This window comes from Bactrocera oleae, chromosome 2, assembly GCF_042242935.1.
Source record: "Bactrocera oleae isolate idBacOlea1 chromosome 2, idBacOlea1, whole genome shotgun sequence".
Taxonomy (NCBI): Eukaryota; Metazoa; Arthropoda; class Insecta; order Diptera; family Tephritidae; genus Bactrocera; species Bactrocera oleae.
This window is the reverse complement of record NC_091536.1, coordinates 48,911,798-48,936,722: the sequence shown is the minus strand read 5'-3', so window position 1 is coordinate 48,936,722 and position 24,925 is coordinate 48,911,798. Positions and strand designations below refer to the sequence as shown.

Genomic DNA, 24,925 nt, shown 5'->3' with positions numbered 1-24,925 from the left:
CAAAAAAAAATTATTTAAATTCATACATATTTTTTCAAAGTAAAAGTTTTGAACTATAACTCCTGAAAATTTCATTAAAAAATCACCAATAGTTTTCTAGTTATTAATTTTTTAACTAAAAGTAGAAAAAATTTTCAATTAAAAAAAAATTGTTGTTAAAATTAAAATTTAAAAAAACTGAGCAGGGGATTACTTGCTTATGATGACTACTTTATGAAAAAATACTCACATTCAAGTGGAAAATGGGGGGTCCACTTGACGTGTTTTTACTCAACTGCCATCCACCATAACGGCAAAACATGTCACGCCTTAAGCGAATCATCCTTTTCCAAATGTTACATGTGGGGCAAATCCAATGAATATGATTAAATTAGCTAAATGTTTAAAGCAAGACGCGAAGAGAGAATATTTCGAATTTGTCTTATCCCCACTTCATGCAAAAACACGCTTCTTTGAATACTTTTTACATCTTTCGTATAAGTCTGTCATCAAAATGTGGCAAGTTAGAGCTCCGGAGCAAAGAGTAAAAGATTTGGAACGAAAACAAAAATTCCAAGCGCCATTTTGTGAAAGACTGGGAATAAACAAGAACATGCTTACCCAAAATTGTGATAATAGTTAATTAAGTATGAACGAAAATTATCTTATTAATTTTGTTAAGTGTAAAATAAAGTAAAAAACCAAACGTCTAAAATGTATTTACTGAAAAAGTTTATTAACCAGCACGCTAAGCCAACAATTTGAAAGTTAATTAAAGCTTAATGAAATAAAAACAATAGACGTGAAGAACATTGGAAAAGATTTAAGAATTATTATACCATAAAAATATTTCGTATGTTATAAATATAGCAATAATTGTTTGTATCGCAACATTAATTATTATATTTTTTGTATACTGAAAAAAATATTGTAGTATTAAACTAAAAAAAACTCAGGAAAGTTCTAACTTCAACTGTGGGCGAGATGATATTCCCTCCCGCACAGGAAATCACTGTGAAAAATAAAACTAGCATATCTTGAAAATTATAAAAAAAAAGCATTCCATAATAGCAAAAGAAATAAATTAATAAATTCGATATGTATTTACATACTTACATTACTGCAATCATAAGTACTTATAAAACAACGGACTCCATAGTACGACAGAGGAAATAGGGAAGCGTATGGATAGCTGCGTTCCAAGAAAACAAGCTAAACATTCGCTTAGATCTTCTGAATTGCGCAAGTTTCTACCTACGTACTACGTAAGGATCGCGATTGGGATAATGTTCGTTGTTGTAACGGTTATCTAGTCCCCGTTTAGATGGTAAGTTATAGTATGGTTGTCGTCGAGGTCCTCTAACGGGAGGCCCAGGAAACAAGCTGTTTCGACGGGGTCGGACCATAGGGAAATGGGTGTTAGATAAGGGGGGTTCGTTGGGCATGCAAAGAGATGGTTAGTATCATGCCAAGACTCATTGCACGCAGGACATATGTTTGGAATGTCGGGGTCTATTCTGGATAAGTAGGAGTTTAACCTGCTGCAATATCCAAAACGAAGTTGCGCGAGGGTCACTGTGGTTTCGCGAGGCAACTCGAGCTCTACGTCTGCTATGGGTGGGGGTTTGACTTCTAGTACGACATTCACTGAGAGGGAGTCGATTAAGGTGTTGATGGCTCCATTGTGAATGGCGGTTAGTGCTTGTCTAAAGTTCGTTGCGTCCAAGTCTGGTCGGCGTACTGCGCACTACCCTGCGGAACTCCCTCTTTAATTCTTCTAAGTTTGGAGTTTTGACCTCGAACAGTACTGCCGACTGTTCAGGTAGTTCATAATCCCCCGCTTCAGCCCTAGAGGGAGTGTGGATTGTTCTATGTCCTCAAGTAGCGTTGTGAGGTAGACTGTGTCAAAAGCTTTTAACAAGTCCAACGCTATGAGGATCGTCCTCTCGCAGGGTGGCTTCTGTTTTAGGCCATGAACTATCTGGGTGTTTATGACGCTAAGTGCTGTGGTGGTGCTGTGCACTTTTCGGAAGCCATGCTGATGGTCTGCTAGACTCAGGTGGTGAGTGAATGTCGGGAGAAGCAAGGCCTCAAGTGTCTTCACTACTGGGAAGAGGAGAGTTATCGGATGATAAGACTCCCCTTTGTTGGCGGGTTTCCCAGGTTTCAGTAGTGGGACCACTCTTCCGACTTTCCACACATCGAGTATTTGAAGAGTGGTCATCGACAAGTTGAGGACCTTGGTGAGATAGTTTACTCCGGCGAGCCTAGGTGTTTTAGCATCAGCATGTTTATTCCGTCAGGGCCAATGAATTTTGACGATTTGGCCTTGTTGATAGCACTCTGAACCTCCTCATTGGTCAAAGTAAGTTGTGCGCGGTCTTTTGGCATTTTGCGCAGCCGTCGGGTAACACATCGTTTGGTCTTGTCAGTAGAAGGCTAAAATAGCTCGCGCACTTCTTCGGGTCCGAGGAGGCATGGCGTTTGCTAGTACAGCTGCTTCGGCTGGGAAATTAGGGCGCAGTTCCGCGATTCTTCCAGCCGGTATGATTGATGAGAATTCTGTGTAGCCGACCCAGTTAGCTTTGTTAAAGTTAACAAAGGTGCGGCTGTCCACAGAAATAAAGTCGGGAGGCTTTTCGATCGAAATAATTATGGGCAGATGGTCTGATGCGAGAGTTAGCATAAGTCACGAGGTTCTGCTATTTATCAGACGAACGCTAGCGAAGGTAATATCTGGCGAGCTAATATAGGCGCCCATAATTCTAGTAGGGGCTTCGTCATTCATTGTGCAGGATGTCGATGTCCCCCAGGATGGAATGCCAAAGATCGTGGTGCGCGTTAAAGTTGCCTAGCCCCAAGCGGTTTAGGGCGGATTGGTCAGATTGGGAGTCATGCTGCCTGTGTGAGCTCCTTAGAGTCGTGGAGGTCCTTTCTTGGCCGCTCGACTGGAGTTGCGGCGCAGTGCGCGAACATGGTACAAGTTACACAGCCGTAGAGGCAGGTGTCGCAGTAGTGCGTTGGCAGCATGGGGCCACGTAACTCGTGGTCCACTCCCTATGAGTCTTAAGGTCTGAGCAGGTCTTAAGATGACTCCATCCATTGCATGTGTTGCACCTAACCGAGGTGTAGTAGTAGCCTTTTAGCGACAAACTTAAACTAAAACTTACCGAATCCAAACAGGGTTAGATAACAGCCCTTGGCCCGATAAAATCCGGGTCAACTCCGGTAACGTAGAACCGGCTGTTGGGGGAATGGTGGGTGCTTGATAATGGCATATGCTAGCGCTCGTTTCATCCCGGTTGGAAGAATCGAAGCAGCACTTTTAGTAAACGAGCGCGGCAAATGGTGAGTTAACTCTGGACTACTGTCAAGGGCTTGTTCAATCCAAAGAGACATGATGATCGGGTTGATATTCAATTCGATAGCCATGCCTCCTCGAGCCTGAGGCACTTCCTAGGGAGCTATTTTAGTTTACACTGCACCCTTCAAATGACAAGGCCAAAAGACGTCAAAAAGGTTTTCCATACAAGTACTTGATTCCGATCTTTCGGTTTGTATGGCAGCTATATGCTATAGTGATCCAATATGAACAATGCATTGATTAGATTAAGTATCAGTTGAGTATCGCAGTAGAACATAGAAAAGCAATATTGGTACAGTTATTTAATTGCTCGAACATCCTCTTCATCTTGCCATCTTGTTGAATTATGTTAATTTAATACGTAACAAGCAATCGTTAGCTGAACAAAACAGCGGTGCAACATGTTGCAGAAGTATAGAAATCAAAAATATTGTAAAATAATATCTGATATTCATCAAACTTTGTGAGGCATGTAAAATATGTTTAATAAGTTGTTTACACTTTTTTAATATATGATATAACTACAAAATAACTCCATACTTGGATATATTGCAACTATAATGCTCTGAACACAAAGACCACGGCGCGACACGACTGCATGACAGTGAAACTTTCTGGTCGGCAAATGTCCGCTTGAAGCCAGCTTCTTAAACATTTTGAAGACGGCACGGCATTGTTGCCGTACTAAAACCTTCCACTCCAATATTTTAAATTATCAATTGTTATTTCAAATAATATATATGTGCTATTTTTTGCTTTTATTGGTCAAATAACATTAGATTTGTTAGAACATATTAGTGGTAACACTAAAGCTGCATTGTCGTCGGCAAAATTAGAATTGATTTTAATTTAGTGACAGCGAAAACTGCAAGCCTGCTGCCGTGAAGTCGTACTACTGTATTGTAATGTATTTTAATTTTTGACAGATGCTACCTGTCGCCTGTCGTAGTCTATGTGTTCGTGCTTTAAGACTTAAGTATTTTAAAATAAAATTTTCTTAACTAACACCAACTCCGGTCATCTTTACATTTTTGATAGAACCATCGAGTGAGCCACCCATCTCGCGTGGAAAGATTTTGTATTTCTACTTTTATTTTGAATTGGTCTGGGTTAACCTAAAAAAAAATAGAGAGAGAACATATTTTACTCGATCAACGTCTGCAACAATTTTTAAATACAAATTAATAGCATACAAATCGACGATATTTCTCGTAAGATTTCTAATCTAATATATAAAATTCTCGTGTCTCGGTATTTGTTTCCACACTCATCCGAAACGGCTGGCCCAATTTTTACGAAATTTGGAAACGTCGGGTAGGTCTGAGAATCGGCCAATGTCTATTTTTTATACCCCTAAATGTTCATCTCAAATATAACTTTTTTTGGAAAAATTTTATTCTTTTAATTGTTGCACGATTTAGCATTGAAAAATACACACAATTCTTAATTTTCACACTTATGCGATCAACCCCCAATTTTTTATATTATCCTGTTAAATCCCAAGATCTACAAAATGGCATTAGAGTATAATAATTGCAGTATACTATAATTTTCATGTGTAGTTCTATGAACCAATCATTTATCCCCTTGTCACTTTTCAACCAGCAAACATCACGGATTACGGATGAAAATAAGTCGGCTTATTTTATTCTCATCAAATCAATTTCATTTTAATCCCACAGTGAATTTAACATTATTTCTTAATGCATCTCCAAAACCAACAACACATATTTTTCACGAACGAAACAGCGCTTGATTGTACTATATATCTACCAAAAACTACACTCACCAATTTTTTTGAATCGTGTAATCGTACGGATGTATTTGATGCCTTTGCATAAACACTACTCTATTTAGTAGAATCGAAAAAATGGATGTCCCGCAAGCAAAACACACCCGTTGATGCATGCTCTGGTTGATTCAAATCAAATAATTTGGGTCGTGTATATACAGTTATATACAATCCAAGCAGACTAAGTGCTTTTATCTGTGACTGTTGTTTGTTAATGTCAACGGACCATTGTTATTTCAAGATATACATAAAGTAAATGTATCCAATGTATAAAGATTCATGTCTTGAACGAAGCTTGCTAGAAGACAATCATTGGAAACGTATTCTTGCTGAAGCAGCTTTATACTGCACACGATTACCAATTCCCCTACTATTTCCTATAGTCCCGGCGACATGTTTGCCGGCCCGATCACAAATGTTGTGGGATAAATATGAAGATTCGATTTTGTAGATAAGCTGCCATTAAACATTCAAAATAACCCAGATGATCTGTGCAACATAAAAACATGGATGAATGCACAATGGCACATATACACTTATGGACAAAATAATAGGTGTACGTTTAGCCGGTACTGTTTTTTAGGCAAATGGTGTTGTAACTGTTACTTTTTTGATACCGTTACATTTTTACGATGAAGGCGAAAGAGTAGTGCGTAAGTATCAACAAATTGCATTACTATTTTGTTAATTTTGCGTTTGAGTGACAAGTTATCATTGCTATTGTTGGCCAATATAATAGGTGTAAGTAATAGGGTTTAAAAAATAAGTGTTATTTCGAAGTATTATTCATATTAATGTAGGTATTGAAATATTTGTAATTTTATATTTCTTTGAACACCATAAACTAAAAACAAGAAATTATTTAGAATAGATCGTAAGAGCCAATGTACCGATGTAGAGTATCGACTGGTAAAATAATTGGTGAAGAAGGAAAAACGTATAAATTCATTGCAAATACGTTAGGGAGGTCGAAAAACTTTGTAACTAATGCTCTAAAGCAAAAAAATGAAAAGAAAACTCGTGGTCGTCCAAGAAAACCTGGTCTGATTTATTTACGACGAATTGCAGCTGAAGTTGGACTGAATGTTAGCTCACGGACACTTTGGCGTCGATTAGTGAACGGTAATCTACCGGGGCGTAAAGTCAGAAAAATTCCTCTTCTAAGAAAGATTCACATACAGAAGAGAAAAGCTTTTGCTTTTTAAAAATTGGTACGGTCCCACTGGAGAAAAAAGTGGCGAATATTTTATTCAGTGACGAAGATAAGAACTGTCCATCACCCTAAAGGCAAGGAATTTGATTGTAGATACACCAAAATGACAATTAAGCATGGGGGCGGAAACATAATAGTGTGGGGATGTTTATCCTGACCCATTGAGAACAGAGACATTTTGTAAAAGGTGTTGCTACAATATGCTAAAGAAAACATGCAGCTGATATGGAGTTATCAACAAGATAACTACCCGAAACATACATCGCTGTTGGTATCTGAGTGGTTCAGGGATGCAAGTGTGACCTGTATGCAATGGCCTAGTCAATCCCCTCATCTCAACCCGAAAGAAGACTTGTAAAGTGACCATAAGAGGAGATTGGCAGCCTTTTCTTTTCAAACTAAGGAGCAAATGTGGCGAAAAGCAAAGGAACTTTGGGATCCTACCCCATTAGGAACCTGCCAAAAATTAATTCAATCCATGCCGAATAAAATTGGAAAGCCAATGAAAAACCACGGAGGATATACAGGTGATCAAAAACCCATGGACCGAAAAAAAGATAACTTGAATTTTTTGATTTTATTTAGAAAAAAATATTTACACCAATTATTTTGACCAATGATATTTCTAATTTTGAAAAAAAATTCAGTTTTAAAATTTGGAATGAAAGATTTTTGACATACTTATGTTTAATAAAGTAAAGCGTAAATCTCTCTAAAACAAAATTGTTATTAAATAAAAACTGTGTACACCTATTATTATGTCCATAAGTGTATATTCGCTTGAGGCATTATTGAAATCAACGCTTGCTTTAAATCATTGCGTCTGTGGCGTAATGTTAAAAAAGTACAACTGACAGTGAACATGAACTTTTATATTAGAGCTCTTGGTATTCGATAACCGTATAGGGCATTGTTCGAATAATAATATTCAGTTTGTATTATCCGGATAGTCATAAGTTGTCGACTATTCGATTAACCGCTCATTTTAGCCTATTCGGTTAACCGTTCGTTGCCGACTATTCGAATATTTCGTATCTATAGTACTATTATGTTAATATTCGCACTTTAGATTAAACAAGTAAGAAAGGATTAAGTTCGGGCGTAACCTCACATTTTGTACTCTCGAAGGGGAAAGTCATGTATGGGAATTTCGTATATATTTTAATTAAAAGTAGAAAGTATTGCATTCCTTATTTACAATCACCGGTAAATATTCTCTCCGAATTTCAATACTAAAACTGACTCATTAACCGATATATTCAGTAAAAATTCAGCCAAATGACCTGGGGTTCAGATATTTGATATCTGGGTCCTTGAAAAGTTATAGCTCGATTTCAACAATTTTTGGGCATAAAATAAATACCTTAAGGGCACTACTTGTTCCGATATATTCATTGGTGTTTGATTTGTATACTTGAAGAGAAAGAATCAGATGGAATTTAAAGCTGTGTTATATGGAAAGTAGGCGTGGTTGTTTTCCGATTTTGCGCATTTTAACAATGTATGATGGGAATGGTTGAATAACCTACCAAAGTTGGTTGGATAATTCCTGAGATATAAGTATTCACCTAAAGTAAAGCGGGGCCACGCCTATTGTCCAATTTTTATACCTGCTATAAAGCTATTCCCCATCATCTTGGTTGTGAAATTGAATGCTTGTGGCGCATTTATCCAGTGAGTTATCGCACTTTCAGTAGTTTTTAACACAACCGTTATATAGAGAGTGGGAGTGATTATTATCAGATTTTACTAATTTTTTGAGTGTATGAAAAAGAGCTAAAAAAAACTTCTTCTCAGTTTGGTTTGTTAGTTTCAGCCGTTTGAAAAATAAGTACATAAACTATTTAGGGGGCGAAGTCACGTACACTTAAAAAAAACATTTTGTCAACAGGTGTCCCTTATTACTGTGATCCCCTGTACCAAATTACAGTTATCTATCGTAATTTAGTGCTTAGATATGGCACTTTATAGGTTTTCTATTAATGGCGTTTTGTAAGCTTGGCAGTGGTCCGATTACGCCGATCTGCAATGCCGACCTCTCTCGGATGCCAAGGAACATATATAGCAAGTTTCAACAATATTCAACTTCATTGTTCGACGAAACCGTGAATGGATTACACTCAAATTTTGTATTTAATAAACTTATTTTGAAGGTCATATGTTCACTGAGTTTTATTACTATATTTTACTTGCAGTCAGCGAAAACTATACACTAAAATCATTCTTAAATGATATATGTATATCTGGTATAAACTCAACCGAAAATGCAAAATTTATTATATTGAGTTGATAAATCAGGATCAAAAGAATCAGTTAAAAAGGATCGGAATTCATTATATTATATTAGGGATATGAGGTTTAGAACAAGACCAATTCCATATACATATATTGAGCGCTAAACCATTAATATAGTTTCATAACTTTTAAGAAAACTTGTCCCCTTAATTTCATTAAAATATCACACATTTTACACATCATGTAAAACGTCGGAAATCATTATATAGGGTATATTGTGGCAGTTAATTTGCATTAATTTTTGAAATTGTTCAGGCACATTTCAGAACTTTTTTTCAAGCAATTTTAAAAATATATAACTTACATACCTACTGGCATATTCGGCAAAAGGCTTGTAAGAATAAAATCATTATATGTAGTATATGAGAGTTGAAGTGATTCGTTGCCTAAATTCATACATTTTCGGGATTTTTCCTTATTCCAAAAAATTACTCAAAGAATTTGTAAAAAATTTTATGTTAAAAACAAAATAAAGTGCGCGGTGGTACAAAATGTTCTCAGAGGGTTGAGAAAATGTGAACGCCGAAGAGCGTGCCGGACGCCCGAGTTTCATATTGTAATAATTCACCACATATAATTTTTATAGTTACATATTATAAATAACTCACGCTATACCTATATATTGTAACGTTAACGTAACTTTACTTTAGTTAATAACTTTTCTCTCTCATTTATGATCTTCTTTACTTCTGCTTTACTTTACTATAACTTCCAAATAACCTCTGGAAATGAGGTACTCTCGTTTGAATTCTTCTTACCGTTGCATATTTTAATTAGTCCTTCAAATCATTCTTGTGTTCGACATATTGTATAAGCGAAAAGTTCCTTGTAATATATTTAAACTAGTGGACATATTTTTATAATATAAATATACATACACTGGCCAAAGTATTCGACATATGCATTTTGTTTATTTATTTTTGAAATATTCCTTAATATAAACTAATAAAAGACCAAAAACCAGTGTTTTTTAAAGCAATAATTTATTTAGTTTGTAACTTGATGACTTTTATGATAATAAAAACAGCAAAACTAACGCCTCCACCTCCGTGTTTCACAGTTGCCACTGTATTTCGCTTTTCCAGCTCTGTGTTGGGTTTCCTGTATACAATTACTTTGCCATCACATCCAAAAAGATTAAATTTGCTCTCATCTGCAAAGATCACATTACTCGAAAATTCAGCGGGCTTGTTTATGTACGTTTTTGCAAAGCTTAATCTTTCCAATCTATTTTTTTTTAGAGATATGTGGCTTTTTGCGCGCAACTCTTCCCCTGTAGTCATTAATTTTCAAATAATTTCGAATGGTTTGGGGTGTCACATCAACCAACGTTAGTCTGTTTTACAAAAGACCTTAGGTCGACCACACCTTGGTTGATTTTCAACCGACTTCTTATCTTTCCATTTTTTTAATAATATAATGAATAGTTGTACGTGGCCTTTCAACTAATTCGGCTATTTTGCTTTCGGTTAATCCACTTTTAAAGTACGCAGTCGAAAAAAAAAGAATCGAAGAAAACGCAAATAGTATAATTTAACTGAAGTTAAAGCAATGTAAGATTTCTAAATAATTTCTTTAGACGTTTTACTGAAGTAAGACGAATAATACAATAAAGTCGGTAAATTACATTATACTATGGTAATGCAACTGTCTTTGAGTGACATCATTAAAGATGATCAATCAATTCAAATATTTAAAGGCGATAACTCATATGCATTATCATCGTTTATAAGAGAAGTGGAGGCAATACAAGCTTTAGTGGGAGAGCAAACTTCTCTGCAATCATACAAGTATATTCATCAGCGAGTGATCTTAAATAAAAAACAAGGTTCTGCTCTTCATATTTTACGAGCGCTGGGAGCATCACCAAAAAACTTCGGAGTAAAAGTCATATTACGAACTCTTTAAATGTGCACACACAATCATCCACAACAATATTGTAAGTTATTATATGCAGCTTTGTAATATATGTTGTAAAATCAACGAGAAAATTGAATTCGACGATGAGAAGCCTATGGAGCATCGTAAAGGGGGAGTAGAGAAAGAATCAGGTGATGGATGTAAACAAAGCTACAGCTGAGAGGGATTCATGGAGAAACGTCAAGTCCGCCTAGGGGTTGAGTTTCTATTGACAGCCAAGATGTCCGACTTTTAACCGGAAAATGGTTGCATCTTGCTATTTTCTTTTAATTTATGAAAAAGTTGTTGAAAAATATTGGTTATATGAAAAACTTTAATATGTTTTCAAAATAAAATAAGTTTATTTTAATATATGTTCTTAAAGGAGCGGCTATTATTGGCAAATTTTAGAGTAATTACGATATATATTTATGCCTTTTTTTAACTGTGGTAACTTAATAAATATTCACCACAGAAAAATGTAAGGTGCAATTAAGCAACCATGTCAAATAACGGGATGCAGAAAATGCTTATTCAACGAAACTGAGGGCAATGTTTATAAATTTGCAACACAATCTTCGTAAAATAATGAATATTTAATATTGCTCCTGATAAAACTGCTCACACAGGAATTTTTATCAATAAGCAGGCGAGTATTAGTGCGTTTGACTAAAAGTTGTTTATAAATTCAAATGCCAGTATTGCTATTGAGCATTGCGTAACAGTGTTGCGCAAGCTAATTTTAAATTACTTTTAAAAAAAGAAATATATCTACCGTATTTTATACCCTTATACCATGTTTTATACTATAAAGATATTGCAACTACTTTATTTTAGGAGTCTATATATTTAAAAACTAAATTTAGAACTATATAACAATATGGTAATTTATTTATGTAAAGAGTTATATGTAAAATATTGTACATATTATAATGGCTACATGCTGAAATACAGAGACAACTACCTGATATACCTACCGTATTTTATACTATAAAAATATTGCAACTTCAAAAAATAATTTATTTTAGAAGTCTATATATTTAAAAACTAAACTAAGAACTATATAATAATATGGTAATTTTGTATGTCAAAAGTTGTAATAAACTATTGTACATATATCCACCATTAATTGCTGATATATAAAACGTAAATAAAATTTGTGATTAAATAAATCTATACTTAAATTAGAGCACTAGTAACATTTCTTGATATAAGTACAATGATACATTTTGCTTTATTGTTTAAATGAATTATTATCACTTGTATGGCAATGATAAGTTTTGCTTTTTTGATTATATAAATTATTATTACTTATAGTATCAAATTCCGTTACAATAGTTATTGCTTCCCGTCCACTCATAGTTAAATTGAATTTTCAGTTTGCCCATTAATAAGTTATTTAAAATGCTTAAAAATATGCCGCATATTTACCTATATCAACATGGTATAATATTATATATTGTTGGCATTAAACATCAATTAATAACCAAAATTTAAAATATTTATAAATAATTATTTAGGCGTTTTCTGCTATACGCAACCCGTTTTAACCCCTCGCCACCCTAACTCACCATGGCCACCATGTTGGTTTTATTGTGAACGTACACCTCAGAGGTGGCGGTTGTGAATGGGACTTTCGCTACTCCCTTATACCATGCTATGGAGCATCGTAAAGGGGGAGTAGAGAAAGAATCAGCTGATGGATGTAAACAATGCTACAGCTGAGAGGGGTCCATGGAGAAACGTCAAGTCCGCCTAGGGGTTGAGTTTCTATTGATAGCCAAGATGGCCGACTTTTAACCGGAAAATGGTTGCATCTTGCTATTTTTTCTTAATTTATGAAAAAGTTGTCCAAAAAATATTGATTATATGTAAAATTTTAATATGTTTTCAAAATAAAATAAGTTTATTTTAATATATGTTCTTAAAAAAGCGGCTATTATTGGCAAATTTCAGAATAATTACGATATATATTTATGCCTTTTTATAACTGTGGTAACTTAATAAACATTCACCACAGAAATGTGTAAGGTTCAATTAAGCAACCATGTCAAATAACGGGATGCGGTAAATGCTTATTCAACGAAATTGAGGGCAATGTTTATAAATTTGCAATATAATCTTCGTAAAATAATGAATATTTAATATTGCTCCTGATAAAACTGCTCACACAGGAATTTTTATCAATAAGCAGGTGAGTATTAGTGCGTTTGACTAAAAGGTGTTAATAAATTCAAATGCCAGTATTGCTATTGAGCATTGCGTAACAGTGCGGAAGCTAATTTTATATTACTTTTTAAAAAGGAAATACATCTACCGTATTTTATACCCTTATAAAATGTTTTATACTATAACGATATTGCAACTTCAACAAATAATTTATTTTAGGAGTCTATATATTTGAAAACTAAATTTAGAACTATATAATAATATGGTAATTTTGTACGTCAAAAGTTGTAATAAACTATTGTACATATATCCACCATCAATTGCTGATATATAAAACGTAAATAAAATTTGTGATTGAATAAATCTATACTTAAATTAGAGCACTAGTAAAATTTCTTCATATAAGTACAATGATAAATTTTGCTTTATTGTTTAAATGAATTATTATCACTTGTATGGCAATGATAAGTTTTGCTTTTTTGATTTTATAAATTATTATTACTTAAAGTATCAAATTTTGTTACAATAGTTATTTCTTCCCGTCCACTCATAGTTAAATTGAATTTTCAGTTTGCCCAATAATAAGTTATTTAAAATGCTTAAAAATATGCCGCATATTTACCTATATCAACATGGTATGATATTATATATTGTTAGCATTAAATTTCAATTAATAACAAAAATTTAAAATATTTATAAATAATTATTTAGGCGTTTTCTACTATGCGCAACCCGTTTTAGTCCCTTGCCACCCTAACTCACCATGGCCACCATGTTGGTTTTATTGTGAACGTACACCTCAGAGGTGGCGAAACTATTGTGAATGAGACTTTCGCTACTCCATTATACCATTCTATGGAGTATGAACCACAAAGGCTAAGTTTATTTTATGTGCTTTTTTAAATAATATTGACATTAACCGAGTTCAGTCATTATAAAATCCAAAGTTACAAATATTAGAGATGGCTTTCAGATATTAGAAGAAAATGGTTAAGTTCGCAATGAAAGTAATACAAATTTAAGAGATTCTAATAAATGTAATAGAAATCAATATAATCAATATTTGCAATATCCTAATTCAATGTTTTCTTGTACTTTTCCAATACAAAATCAAGTTTATAATAAGCAATCTAATTCACAGTCCTTTTATAACCAAAATATGAGTAGACATACAAATTTTCGGAGGTTTTCTAACCTTATAATAATAATTATTTTCCAAACCATCCTATACATACGAAAAATAGTGGTAATCACCGTAATAACCAGGCACAACCTTCTTCTGTTCAATATCACTACAGCAGCAATGACGTGAATAATATGTCACCTATGGAAATAGATCATTTACAGGCAGATGCACAGTGCGGTTCTTGGGTTCGTGATAATGATGATAATTTAAATTTTTTTACAATAGCTTCAAGAAATAACTATAGAAAGCGAAACAATTATCATTAAATAATAGACCTTATATTAAATAAGAAATAATCACAAATGTTCTTTAGAATTTAATGAAAATGCAACTATGACTTGGAAACTAGTAGATTTCAAGGGTAAATATTTTAATGCAATTATTGGACAGAATATATTGACACCAATGCGTAGCGTTATAGACATGTGCAATCAAACAGTTACGTTTAATGCCAATGAAGTAAATTTTTAACGGCCAAATCTGTAGTTAGAAGAAATCATTGTTGATAAGCAAGTCCTTCACAGTTTATTTCGCGGATTAAGCAAAGAAGAAGAAAAAGTTTTAAAAAAAATTCTTATCATCTATAGAGATCTTATTTACGTAGAAGGACAAAATCTAACAAATACTAGTATAACGAAACATGAAATTAAAACAGTATCAGATAGATCGGTATATTCGAAAATATATCGTTATACTCAAATTCACGAACATGAAATATATAGACAAATTGCCTATTCCTTTATGGGTTTTTCCAAAAAAGTTAGACAGTTCATGTGAAAAGAAATGGAGGATTGGATAACCGTAGATGACAAATTTCCTATACCAAATATAGAAAATATTTTGGATAAACTATGCCGAGCGCAATATTTCACTACAATCGATTTGGCAAAAGGGTTTCAACAAATTCTTGTTAAACAAAAAGACCGGATGAAAACTGCCTCCATACGGAGTATTTTCAACCGAATGCCGTTTGGGCATGTGCGCCTGCCACATTTCAAAGACTCATTAACACTCTGTTAAAAGACCTAATTAATAAAATATGGTTGCAAATTTAAAGATTCAAATCAATAAATATAAGTTCTTTGCAAAAGAAACTTTATACTGAGGTCATATCTTAACAGCTGAAGGCGTTAAGCCAAATACTACTAAAGTATATCAAATTTTAAAATTAGAACTACCTAAATCTGTGAAACAGATTAAATCGTTTCTTAGTGTAACCGGTTACTACCGGAAATTTATGAAAGATTTTTCAAAGGTAGCTTACCCCATGATAAGATACTTGAAAAATGGGGTTAAATTAAACATACACGATTCAAATTATAAAAACTCATTCGAAAAACTCAAAAAAATAATTACAGAATCGCCGGTACTTAAGTACCCGGATTTTAGGAAAGATTTCCAGCTCGTGACAGATGCAAGTTTGGGCTACGAATTATTTTCGACCATACCTGTACGGTACTAAGTTTTAAATCCTGTCAGATCATCAACCATTGAAATGGCTTTTCATCAAATCGCAAAGAAAAATGAGTGCAAGGCTACATCGATGGTTAATCAAATTAAGTGAATTTAATATAAATATGTCTTACATTAAAGGCAAAAAAAACTGTAGTAGCGGACTTCCTTAGCAGAATTAATGCAGATACTAACGAAATTAATATATTAGATGCCTCTACAGATTAATATATCAAACGATTTGGAAACAATTCACTCACAATCTGAAGACTCATGACCACATCCCAATTTTGGAAACTGGTGCAGATAGGTTTAAAACCCAAATTTTTTTAACAGAACATAAAACTAAAGATACGGAAGTAAAACATAAAAATAAAAAGATTTATATAAACGTCTTTGCCTTAGAAAACAAATTAGAAATCATTTTTTATAAATTATTTAACAAAAGGGAAAATAGGGATATATACCGAGCTAGACAATCAGTATAACATTTTACAAAATAAAATAATAGAATTGTTTGGAGGATTTAGAAATCTCAAATTCGTTCGTTGATCATACCATGCAAAAGATACCGTAACAGAAGAAGCCTTTAAACTAATTAATAATTATAATAAAAACGAAACTGGTCACACTGGTATTGATGAAAATTATTTTGGTTTAAAAAAGAGAATTTATATTCCTAATTTGAAATTTGTTAACCAAAAATACATTAATAATTGCTCTACTTGTACCAAATCTAAATTTGATCGAAATCCAATTAAAGCCAAATTCCTTTTAACTTAAACTCCAACAGATATAAAACAAATATTACATATGGACGTCTACACAAATACAAAGTCAAATTTCCTGACATTTATTGATCGTTTTTCAAAGTTTGCTGTTGCTTATTATCTTCAAGATAGAACCAATCAAACTATAATAGAAAAAATTAGACTTTATAAATCTCAAAAAGAGCATTTCACTAAATTAATTTGCGATTATGAATTCAAAAGTGTAAACATAAAAGATTATCTAAAAATATAAAATATAAATCTTCATTTAGTGAAGTCTAACAACCACACTGGCAATGCCGATATCGAAAGTTTTCGAAAAAATTATAGTATTAATGAAAGAACAAAAATCCCTTAGTGTTAAAGAAAAAATTAGCAAAGCAATAGAATATTACAATAATTCATATCATTCAGTAACAAAAGATAGGCTAATAAATATTGAACTAGAAAAGTGTAATAAGAGGAAAGTTTATCAAAATATTTTCAAAAGAAAACATAAATGTATAAATAAAAGAAATAAAAATGGAGAATTTTATTAAGAACAAAGGCCTGATGGATACATAAAAAATGACAAATCTTCACGACATAAAGAACAACCGAAATACACAAATTCTAAATTAGAAAACATTCGTAGCTCTAATATTAAGAGAAATTTGAAATTCGAAAACACTATTCGAATTTAAGATATACAAGTATCTTCAATTCTAACGATGGAGAAGTTACATATTATAATAAATCACCACATATATTTTTTATAGTTACATATTATAAATAACTCACCCTATATATTATATATTGTGACGTTAACGTAACTTTTCTCTCTCATTTATGATGTTCTTTACTTCTTCTTTACTTTACTATAACTTTCAAATAACCTCTGGAAATGAGGTATTCTCATTTGAATTCTTCTTACCGTTGCATATTTTAATTTGTCCTTCAATTATTGGACATATAAGCGAAAAGTACCATGTAATATATTTAAACTAGTGTACATATTTTTATAAAATAAATATATATATATAATACAGTAAAATTGTGTTTTTCTTAAATATATAACTCCCGAGCACGTCAAAAATAGACAATAAATAAAATTAATGTAGTGAGGAAAATAGTATTGGTCATTCGTCGAATCACCATTAGGAAAATTGCTCAGGAACTAAATATATCGATTGGCTCGTGCCATTCGATTTTAAGCAATGCTTTGGGTATGATTCGGGTCGCAGGGAAGTTTGTGCCATAAGTGCTCAATATTAACCAAAAACAGTCCGACCCGAATCATGAATTTAGGGTTATGACGACATCAACGAAATTTAATAAAACTTCTTTGATCCATTTTTTGGAAAAAGCAAAAATGGAAGACGAACCCGCACGCGTCCAAGCAAAAGGGCTGTCAGAAATTGACAAAACATTCAAAATTACTGACCTTGTCAGCATAAGTAGAGGTTTTGAGTACCAACATAATGCGACAAAATAATCGAAAATAGAATACACGAAGCCTGTGAAAATTCAAAATTCGCGATACTTTTTGAACAAGCCTCGTATATTACATGTTTACTGATATATACGGTATCAAGCAAACGGAGTTTGAAACTCTTTTATTAGATTTGTGGTTAGTATTGACCTAATTTTATCTAATTTTAGCAATACCACATATTATTAACAAAAGAAGATGCTTTCTGAGCTTCATTAAGGTACCTCACATACCATCACCAGTATATCTGGAGTAAAGCAGCCGGATGTTTCAAAATCCTGCATATCTGTTATATGAGGCATGAATAACATGATACGAAACTCCCCTTTTTGCTTTCTGAGAGATATCATGAACTTTCAGTGCTGCCAAAGAACACCACGAGTTCATGAGCAACTGAACAGATGACAAGCAAAAAAATAAACTGCCAGATAAAATCCCGTTAAAAATCAAAATACCGCTGACATTAAAAACATAAACATAATTCAAGTATTTACTTGCAAATTTGTCCGGCATAATAAGTAAGCAAAGACACAAACATATAACTAAAATTAAAAGTCAATGAAAGAGAAACAAAATAAATACAAACAAACATTTTTACACACATATGTAAGGGCACATACGGAAAAACATGTTTTAAAATCTTGCATAAAAGGTGATTATTTGGTAAATAATTAAGCGAAAAGTAACACCAATTATTACAAAAAATACATTTACGTAAACAAAAAAACCCTCAAAAGAAAAATTAAATAAATAAATAAATACATACAAGTCCGTGTATTAGGGTGTACCTTTATACAAAACATTCGGACACAAAAAATTACAAATTAAATAAAAGTGCGGTTCAAAAAAAAAATATATATATACAAGATGCGTTCCAAAGTAAACAGTAAAAAAGTAACAACGTAAACTCTAGTGGCGCCATCTATATAAGGAAAGCGTTATGCAGACGTGGAGGACATTCAAAAGGCTTGCACCGGCATACTGGCGGCCATACCGGGCAACGAGCTAAAACACTCGTTCGACATGCTTTTGGACCGTGCCAAAAAGCTGTATTAAAGCAGAAGGAGACTATTTTGAATAAAATTAATTGATTTTGCCGATAAAATCATTTGTTCTGTCCTTTTTTTAAAAGTCCTGTTTACTTTGGAACACACCTTGTATAATATATACAAACAATATATATAATATATAATATTTAATAATGCAAGTTAATGCGAGACCATATTAATGAACTCTTTTACCATTATAATATACATAACAAATACTTATTTACCGAAAGGAGTAATATACTTTATTGCTTTATTCAAATCAGTATGCACTGAGAAAATTTTAATTCGTTTTGACACTTATTTAAACATATAAATAAAATGATAAATGTTGATAAAAAAACAAAATACACCTGGAGCTACACGCTCAAAACAGGTTGCTAATTTTATTTCAGAAAGTGACAGGCTAATAAGATACTGCACTAGGTTTTCATCTTCACTTATTCAAGACAACTCTGAATCGTTATTAGAAATAAAAAAGCAAAATCTTAATCATTTTTGGACTCGTCTCTAAGCGGCTTATGACGCCATAGCAGAAACTGAGTCATCAGATCTACCACAAAATTTTAAAACCTCGGCTTTCGTCAAGTATGAACACTGCTTAGACCAGTTCGAAACTACAAAAGCTTTGATCTCCGATCAGTTAAAGCTAATAAAAGCTATTGCACCCACTCCACATCAGCGAGTAGAGCTGCCACAAATTCATTGTCAAGAGGCAAGTTCAGGCATCCATCTCGATTTGCCCGCATGTGACACAAAAACATTTTATGGAGGTTATGAAGAATGGCTGTCCTTCCGGGACATGTTTACAGCCGTATACATCAATCATCCAAAATTATTACAAACACAAAAATTGTATCACCTCCCATACACAACTAAAGGTCAAGCAGGCGCAATAATAAAACAGTTCGCACTAAATGACGACAATTTTAATTTGGCTTGGGAAGCTCTGAAATCTCGATATGAAAACAAAAGAATATTGGTCGATAAACAAGTAACGACACTAAGAAACTTGCCTAAGATTCAAAAAGAAACAAGTGAAGAATTTATCAAACTTCAATCCACTGTTTCAAATTGTTTGTCGGTTTTATCGACACAGAATATTCCCCCAGACAGCTGGGACCCTATACTGGTAAACATATGCACCGCCGCATTACCAGAAAAATCGTTACTTTCGGAACAATCGCTCAAATCGCTGAAATAGTAGGTAAAAAAGTAATTAAAACAAAAATTAATCAACACGACCTAAAAAGAAGCTTCAATAGACCCCAAGCGAGTAGTAAAAACAAATTAAACAGAAGCTTGTACAAAACCCAATCGTTCACATCCGAACAGAATGAACATACGTCATGCGAACTATGCACAAGAGGGCATAATCTACAATCTTGCGAGAAATTCAAAAAATTAAAAATTAAAGAAAGAAACTTTTTCGTGAGATCAAAAAAATTATGTACAAGTTGCTAGTCACATGCGCATACATATCAAAATTGCAAAAGAAAATTCTATTGCTTATATTGACACAAAAGACACCACTCAATGCTTCATTACAGCAAATTTCTCATTTCATCCCAAAGAAGCGCTTATTCAAAAAGAACCACAGGTTTAGTAGTAACAACAACTCCTAAAAATTAAAATCCCAAAAATTGCCAAAAGACACCATGTTGCTCCAAAGCACAAAAAACTCAAACGCTATACAGCGAGATACAAAATAGAGTGTTATTACCCACAGCAGTCATCTCTATCGAACACCGAGGAGAACTCTACAAACTTAGGGCCTTAATAGACCAAGGATCACAACGATCATTCATAGCGTCTAGGGCACAAAATAGGCTACAAGTGCCGACAAAACAAGAAAATTTTGAAATTACGAGAATGGGCGGAAGAGTAGTCCAAAACTCTAGCAAAATCTGCCACATTACCCTAATATCCCCCGTGGGTAAACGGATAAGCGAATTGTAGCAGAAGCTATAGTCCTACCGTAAATTACTAACAAGCTTCCAAGCTATCACATAAATAGCAAGTATTGGCAAAAGGTATCATACCTAAAGCTAGCAGATCCCAACTGCAACACCCCCGCTCAAATAGATATTCTAATAGGCAGCCACCTTATACCGAAAATAATATTTGAAGGTGTCAACCACGCTTCCAGCTCAAAACACTTTATTTGGTTGGATTCTAAGTGGACTAGTTCCAGAACCAGTTTCCACATCAACAACTCAAGTTGACGACAATTCAAAAGAATGCCTTAAATCACAATTAAGGAAATTTCGGAAGTTAGAAAAACGCCCCCTCCCCCAGAACTCCAGAAGATCAGTATTGTGAAGACTTCTACAAAGCCACAAATACTCGATCAAATTATGGCCGGTACGTCGTTCGACCAGAAAACTTAGAAGAATGAAAAGGTGCAGGTTCGACAACGATGATTTGTAAAATTTTATCGAGGAGTTCACCTCACACGCAGTAGAAACAAATAACATTTCTCGCTTTTATAACAGCGGTAAATCTGTACATGTGTAGCTGTCTTAACATTCCCTAAGGTGAATATTGAAGATAATATAATATAAATGCCAAACTGGGAATATTGATATGCCATTTGAAATATATTCCCTTTAATTGAACTATTATTTATTTTGTTTTAAATTATTTTATGCTAATTCACTTTTACTTTATTGTGAGTTATTAGTAATCATTTAAAAATATTTTGATATATTCCTTAAAATAATTTATGTACTTGACACCATTATGGAGTCACAAAAGTACAGAATTGTGTTTTACCGCCGGCTTTTTCATATCATGTGTACATGTAAAGAAATATGAAAGAAAAATATTTTTAAATTTGTCTAAAAACCACATACATATGTAGATATCTACACGATCAACCAATGACCGAAGCTCACGTTTTTTGCTTTCATGTCAAAGAGTCAATCTGTCGAAGGACAGACGCGACGACAAAGCGTCACCACATTGTGTTGTTAATAGAAATTCCGAGATGTGCCGAAAAATAGACGAACGCTAGCCGATTCTCATCGCTTCCTTTGCCGCTCTAACAGCTTTGTTTGAAGAATTGTGAAATATTTTAAATCGACAAAAGCTGTGTTGCCACTTTTGTCACTTTTTTCTGTGTTTTGTGGGTTTGTGGGGTTGTCACTTTTCCCTTCTTGAGAGAACATCAGAAAGTTGTTCAATTTTTGATTTCTAGATTTTGCCATCGTTGCGAAAAGACGCTTGTGGGCAAACGCATGCTCGGGGAGATGTGTAAGGCGTTTGCTTTTATGAATGAAACGACTTAGCTTATTACATGTGCGCCAGCGTTCATGAATGAAAATGTTGTTGTTGTGTGATTTACTACAAATTTATGATTTGTCAATTGGGCTGCCATATTGATTTCTGACGCTGCTCATGCTATTTGAGATAATTGTTGTTTTTATATAACAATTTTTGTATTTTTTTTTGAAAACGTTGAAACCAATCGTGCACTCTGTTACGGGATAGGCAATCATCGCCATAAACTTGTTTCATCAATTGAAACGTTTCGGTAAAAGTTTTACCAATTTTAAAAACAAAATTTAATGTTAGCTCTTTTTTCGAAGCTCATTTTCGCACCGATGACAAAAACATACTGACACTTAAAACGCAATAACTTCACTTCCAATATATGAAATGTCATGAAATGTTTACTGGAAGTCGATAAAGGGTAGCAGATTTTAACGCACTAGTCGACATATAGATGGCGCCACTAGAGTTTACTTTGTTACTTTTTTACTGTTTACTTTGGAACGCACTGTATGAAAAAAAATAATCATGCATATGTGAAGTGGCTTTTATATTTTTTGTTTCAAGTATTGCATTTTTCTGTTTATGTTAGGAGATACGTATTTCTGCAAGAGAACGTTGTTATGAAGTCTCATTTATGTTAAATAACAGTGAATACTACAGGAAATGGTGAACTCCCTGATCTCAATTTTTCAGCTGTTAGCCGTCCAATCGAGCATCATACAAAACTCAATTTGCACCTTCTGGTTCATTTACGTTGTTGTTGTTGTTATAACGATTATCTAATCCCCGTTTGGGTGATAAATTCTAGATTCGTTGTCGTCGAGGTCATCTAACGGAAGGCCCAGGAAACGAGCTGTTTCGACGGGGTCGGGCCATAGGGAAAGGGGTGTTAGATGAGTGGGGTTTGTTGGGCATGCAAAGAGGTGGTTAGTGTCATGCGGAGACTCATTGCATGCAGGACATGTGTTTGGTATGTCAGGGTCTATTCTGGATAGGTAGGAGTTTAACCTGCTACAGTATCCAGAACGAAGTTGCGCGAGGGTCACTCTAGATTCGCGAGGCAACTCGAGCTCTGTGTCTGCAATGGGTGGTGGTTTGACTCGTATTACGCCATTCACTGAAAGGGAGTCGGTGAAGGTGTTAATGGCTCCACTGTGAATGGCGGTCAGTGCTTGTCTGAAGTTAGTTGCGTCCGAAGTCTGGTCGGCGTGCTGTCTGATGTCGTCGACGTAGTCAAGGAAGGACCTCTTGATGTTCCTAGGAGGCTGCTCCGCTGCAAGCAGGCGTCTGCAGGGGTGGTTTCTGCGAAAACATCCCAGCAGAAACTGCTTGGAGAGGAGCTCGTTATGTTCCTTAACCGGAAGCATACGGGCCTCGCTATGTAGGTGTTCGATTGGGGACATCAAGAGGCACCCCGTGATAGTCCGGAGTGCAGTGTTCTGACAAGTCTGAAGCTTCTTATTCTGCGTGTCACCACATCCAGGCGACCATATTGCGGCTGCATAATTGAGGACCGGCCGGCCGATTGCCTTGTATGTTGCCAACAACGTTTCTTTGTCCTTTCCCCATGAGCTGCCGGCAAGCGACTTGAGGATTTTGTTGCGGCTCTGTACTTTGGCAGTTATCGCGGTCGTGTGAGGAGTGAAAGAGCACAGACTGTCCAAAGTGACGCCTAAAATTTTAGGGTTATTTACTGTCGGAATTTTTGTGCCATCGACTGAAATGTTCAGGTCCAGTCTGTACTCCTTCGTCTAATTGGTGAAGATGATCGCTGTGGATTTAGTGGGGGAGAGTGTTAAGTTCCTTGCAGAAAAGAAGCGAGAAAGATCGGAGAGGTAGCCGTTTACTTTTGAACACATGCCATCGATTCCATTGCCCGACGTCAATATCGTACAGTCATCTGCGTACGAGGTCATTGAAATTCCCGCTGGTGGCTGGGGGAGTTTCGAAATGTAGAAATTAAACAGTAGCGGGGAGAGGACACCGCCCCGCGGAACCCCCTGTTTAATTTTCCTGAGTTTGGAGTTTTGACCTCGAAATAGTACGGATGAGTGTCGACCGCTCAGGTAGTTCATGGTCCACCGCTTCAGCCCTGGAGGGAGCGTTGATTGTTCCAGGTCCTCAAGTAGCGTTGCGTGATTGACTGTGTCAAAAGCTTTTGACAAGTCCAACGCTACGAGGATCGTCCTCTCGCAGGGTGGCTTCTGGTTCAGGCCATGAACTATCTGGGCGTTTATGACGCTAAGTGCTGTGGTGGTACTGTGCACTTTACGGAAACCATGCTGATGGTCTGCTAGGCTCAGGTGGTGGGTGAATGACTGGAGTAACAAGGCCTCAAGTGTCTTCACTACTGGGGAAAGGAGAGTTATCGGGCGATAAGACTCCCCTTTGTTGGCGGGTTTCCCAGGTTTCAGCAGTGGGACCACTCTTCCGACTTTCCACACATCGGGTATTTGAAGAGTGGATATCGACAGGTTGAGGACCTTGGTGAGGTAGTTTACTCCCGTTGGGCCTAGATGTTTTAACATCAGCATGTTTATTCCGTCAGGGCCGATGGATTTAGACGATTTCGCCTTTTTGATGACACTCTGAACCTCCCCAACGGTGAAAGTAAGTGGTGCGCAGTCTTTTGGCATTTTGCGCAGCCGTCGGGTAACACATTGTTTGGCCTTGTCGGTCGAAGGGTGCAGTATAAACTGCCGGCTAAAGTAGCTCGCGCACTTCTTCGGGTCCGAGGAGGCATGGCCATCGAATTGGATTTCAACCCGATCGTCATGTTTCCTCGGATTTGACAGGGCCTTGACAGTAGTCCAAAGCTTACTCACACCGGTGGAGAGGTTGCAGGACTTCAGGTGCTCTATCCATTTTGTCCGCTTATGGTGGTTTACCATTTGCCGAAGCTCCAAATTGAGATCCCTTATTCGGGGATCACAGGGATCGGCATGGCGTAAGGTGTCGCGCTCATTTGCTAATACAGCTGCTTCGGCTGGGAAATTAGGGCGGAGTTCCGCTA

The 24,925-nt window shown here is 35.1% G+C and overlaps 1 protein-coding gene across 3 annotated transcripts in view; it reads right to left on the bottom strand.

The window, feature by feature from the left end:
• Positions 1–3,803: 3,803 nt before the first annotated feature.
• TTLL15 (tubulin tyrosine ligase-like 15) overlaps positions 3,804–24,925 on the bottom strand; it is a 35,846-nt gene continuing 14,724 nt past the window's right edge. For 2 of the 3 annotated variants that reach the window (XM_070113102.1, XM_014244220.3), the window contains exon 4: positions 3,804–4,458. In XM_070113102.1, the coding sequence (XP_069969203.1) occupies positions 4,345–4,458 (114 nt within the window). In that variant the 3' untranslated portion in view covers positions 3,804–4,344. Of the gene's footprint in view, positions 4,459–9,604; positions 9,797–24,925 lie in introns of those variants that run through there. The other variant, XM_070113103.1, reaches the window with a different exon arrangement.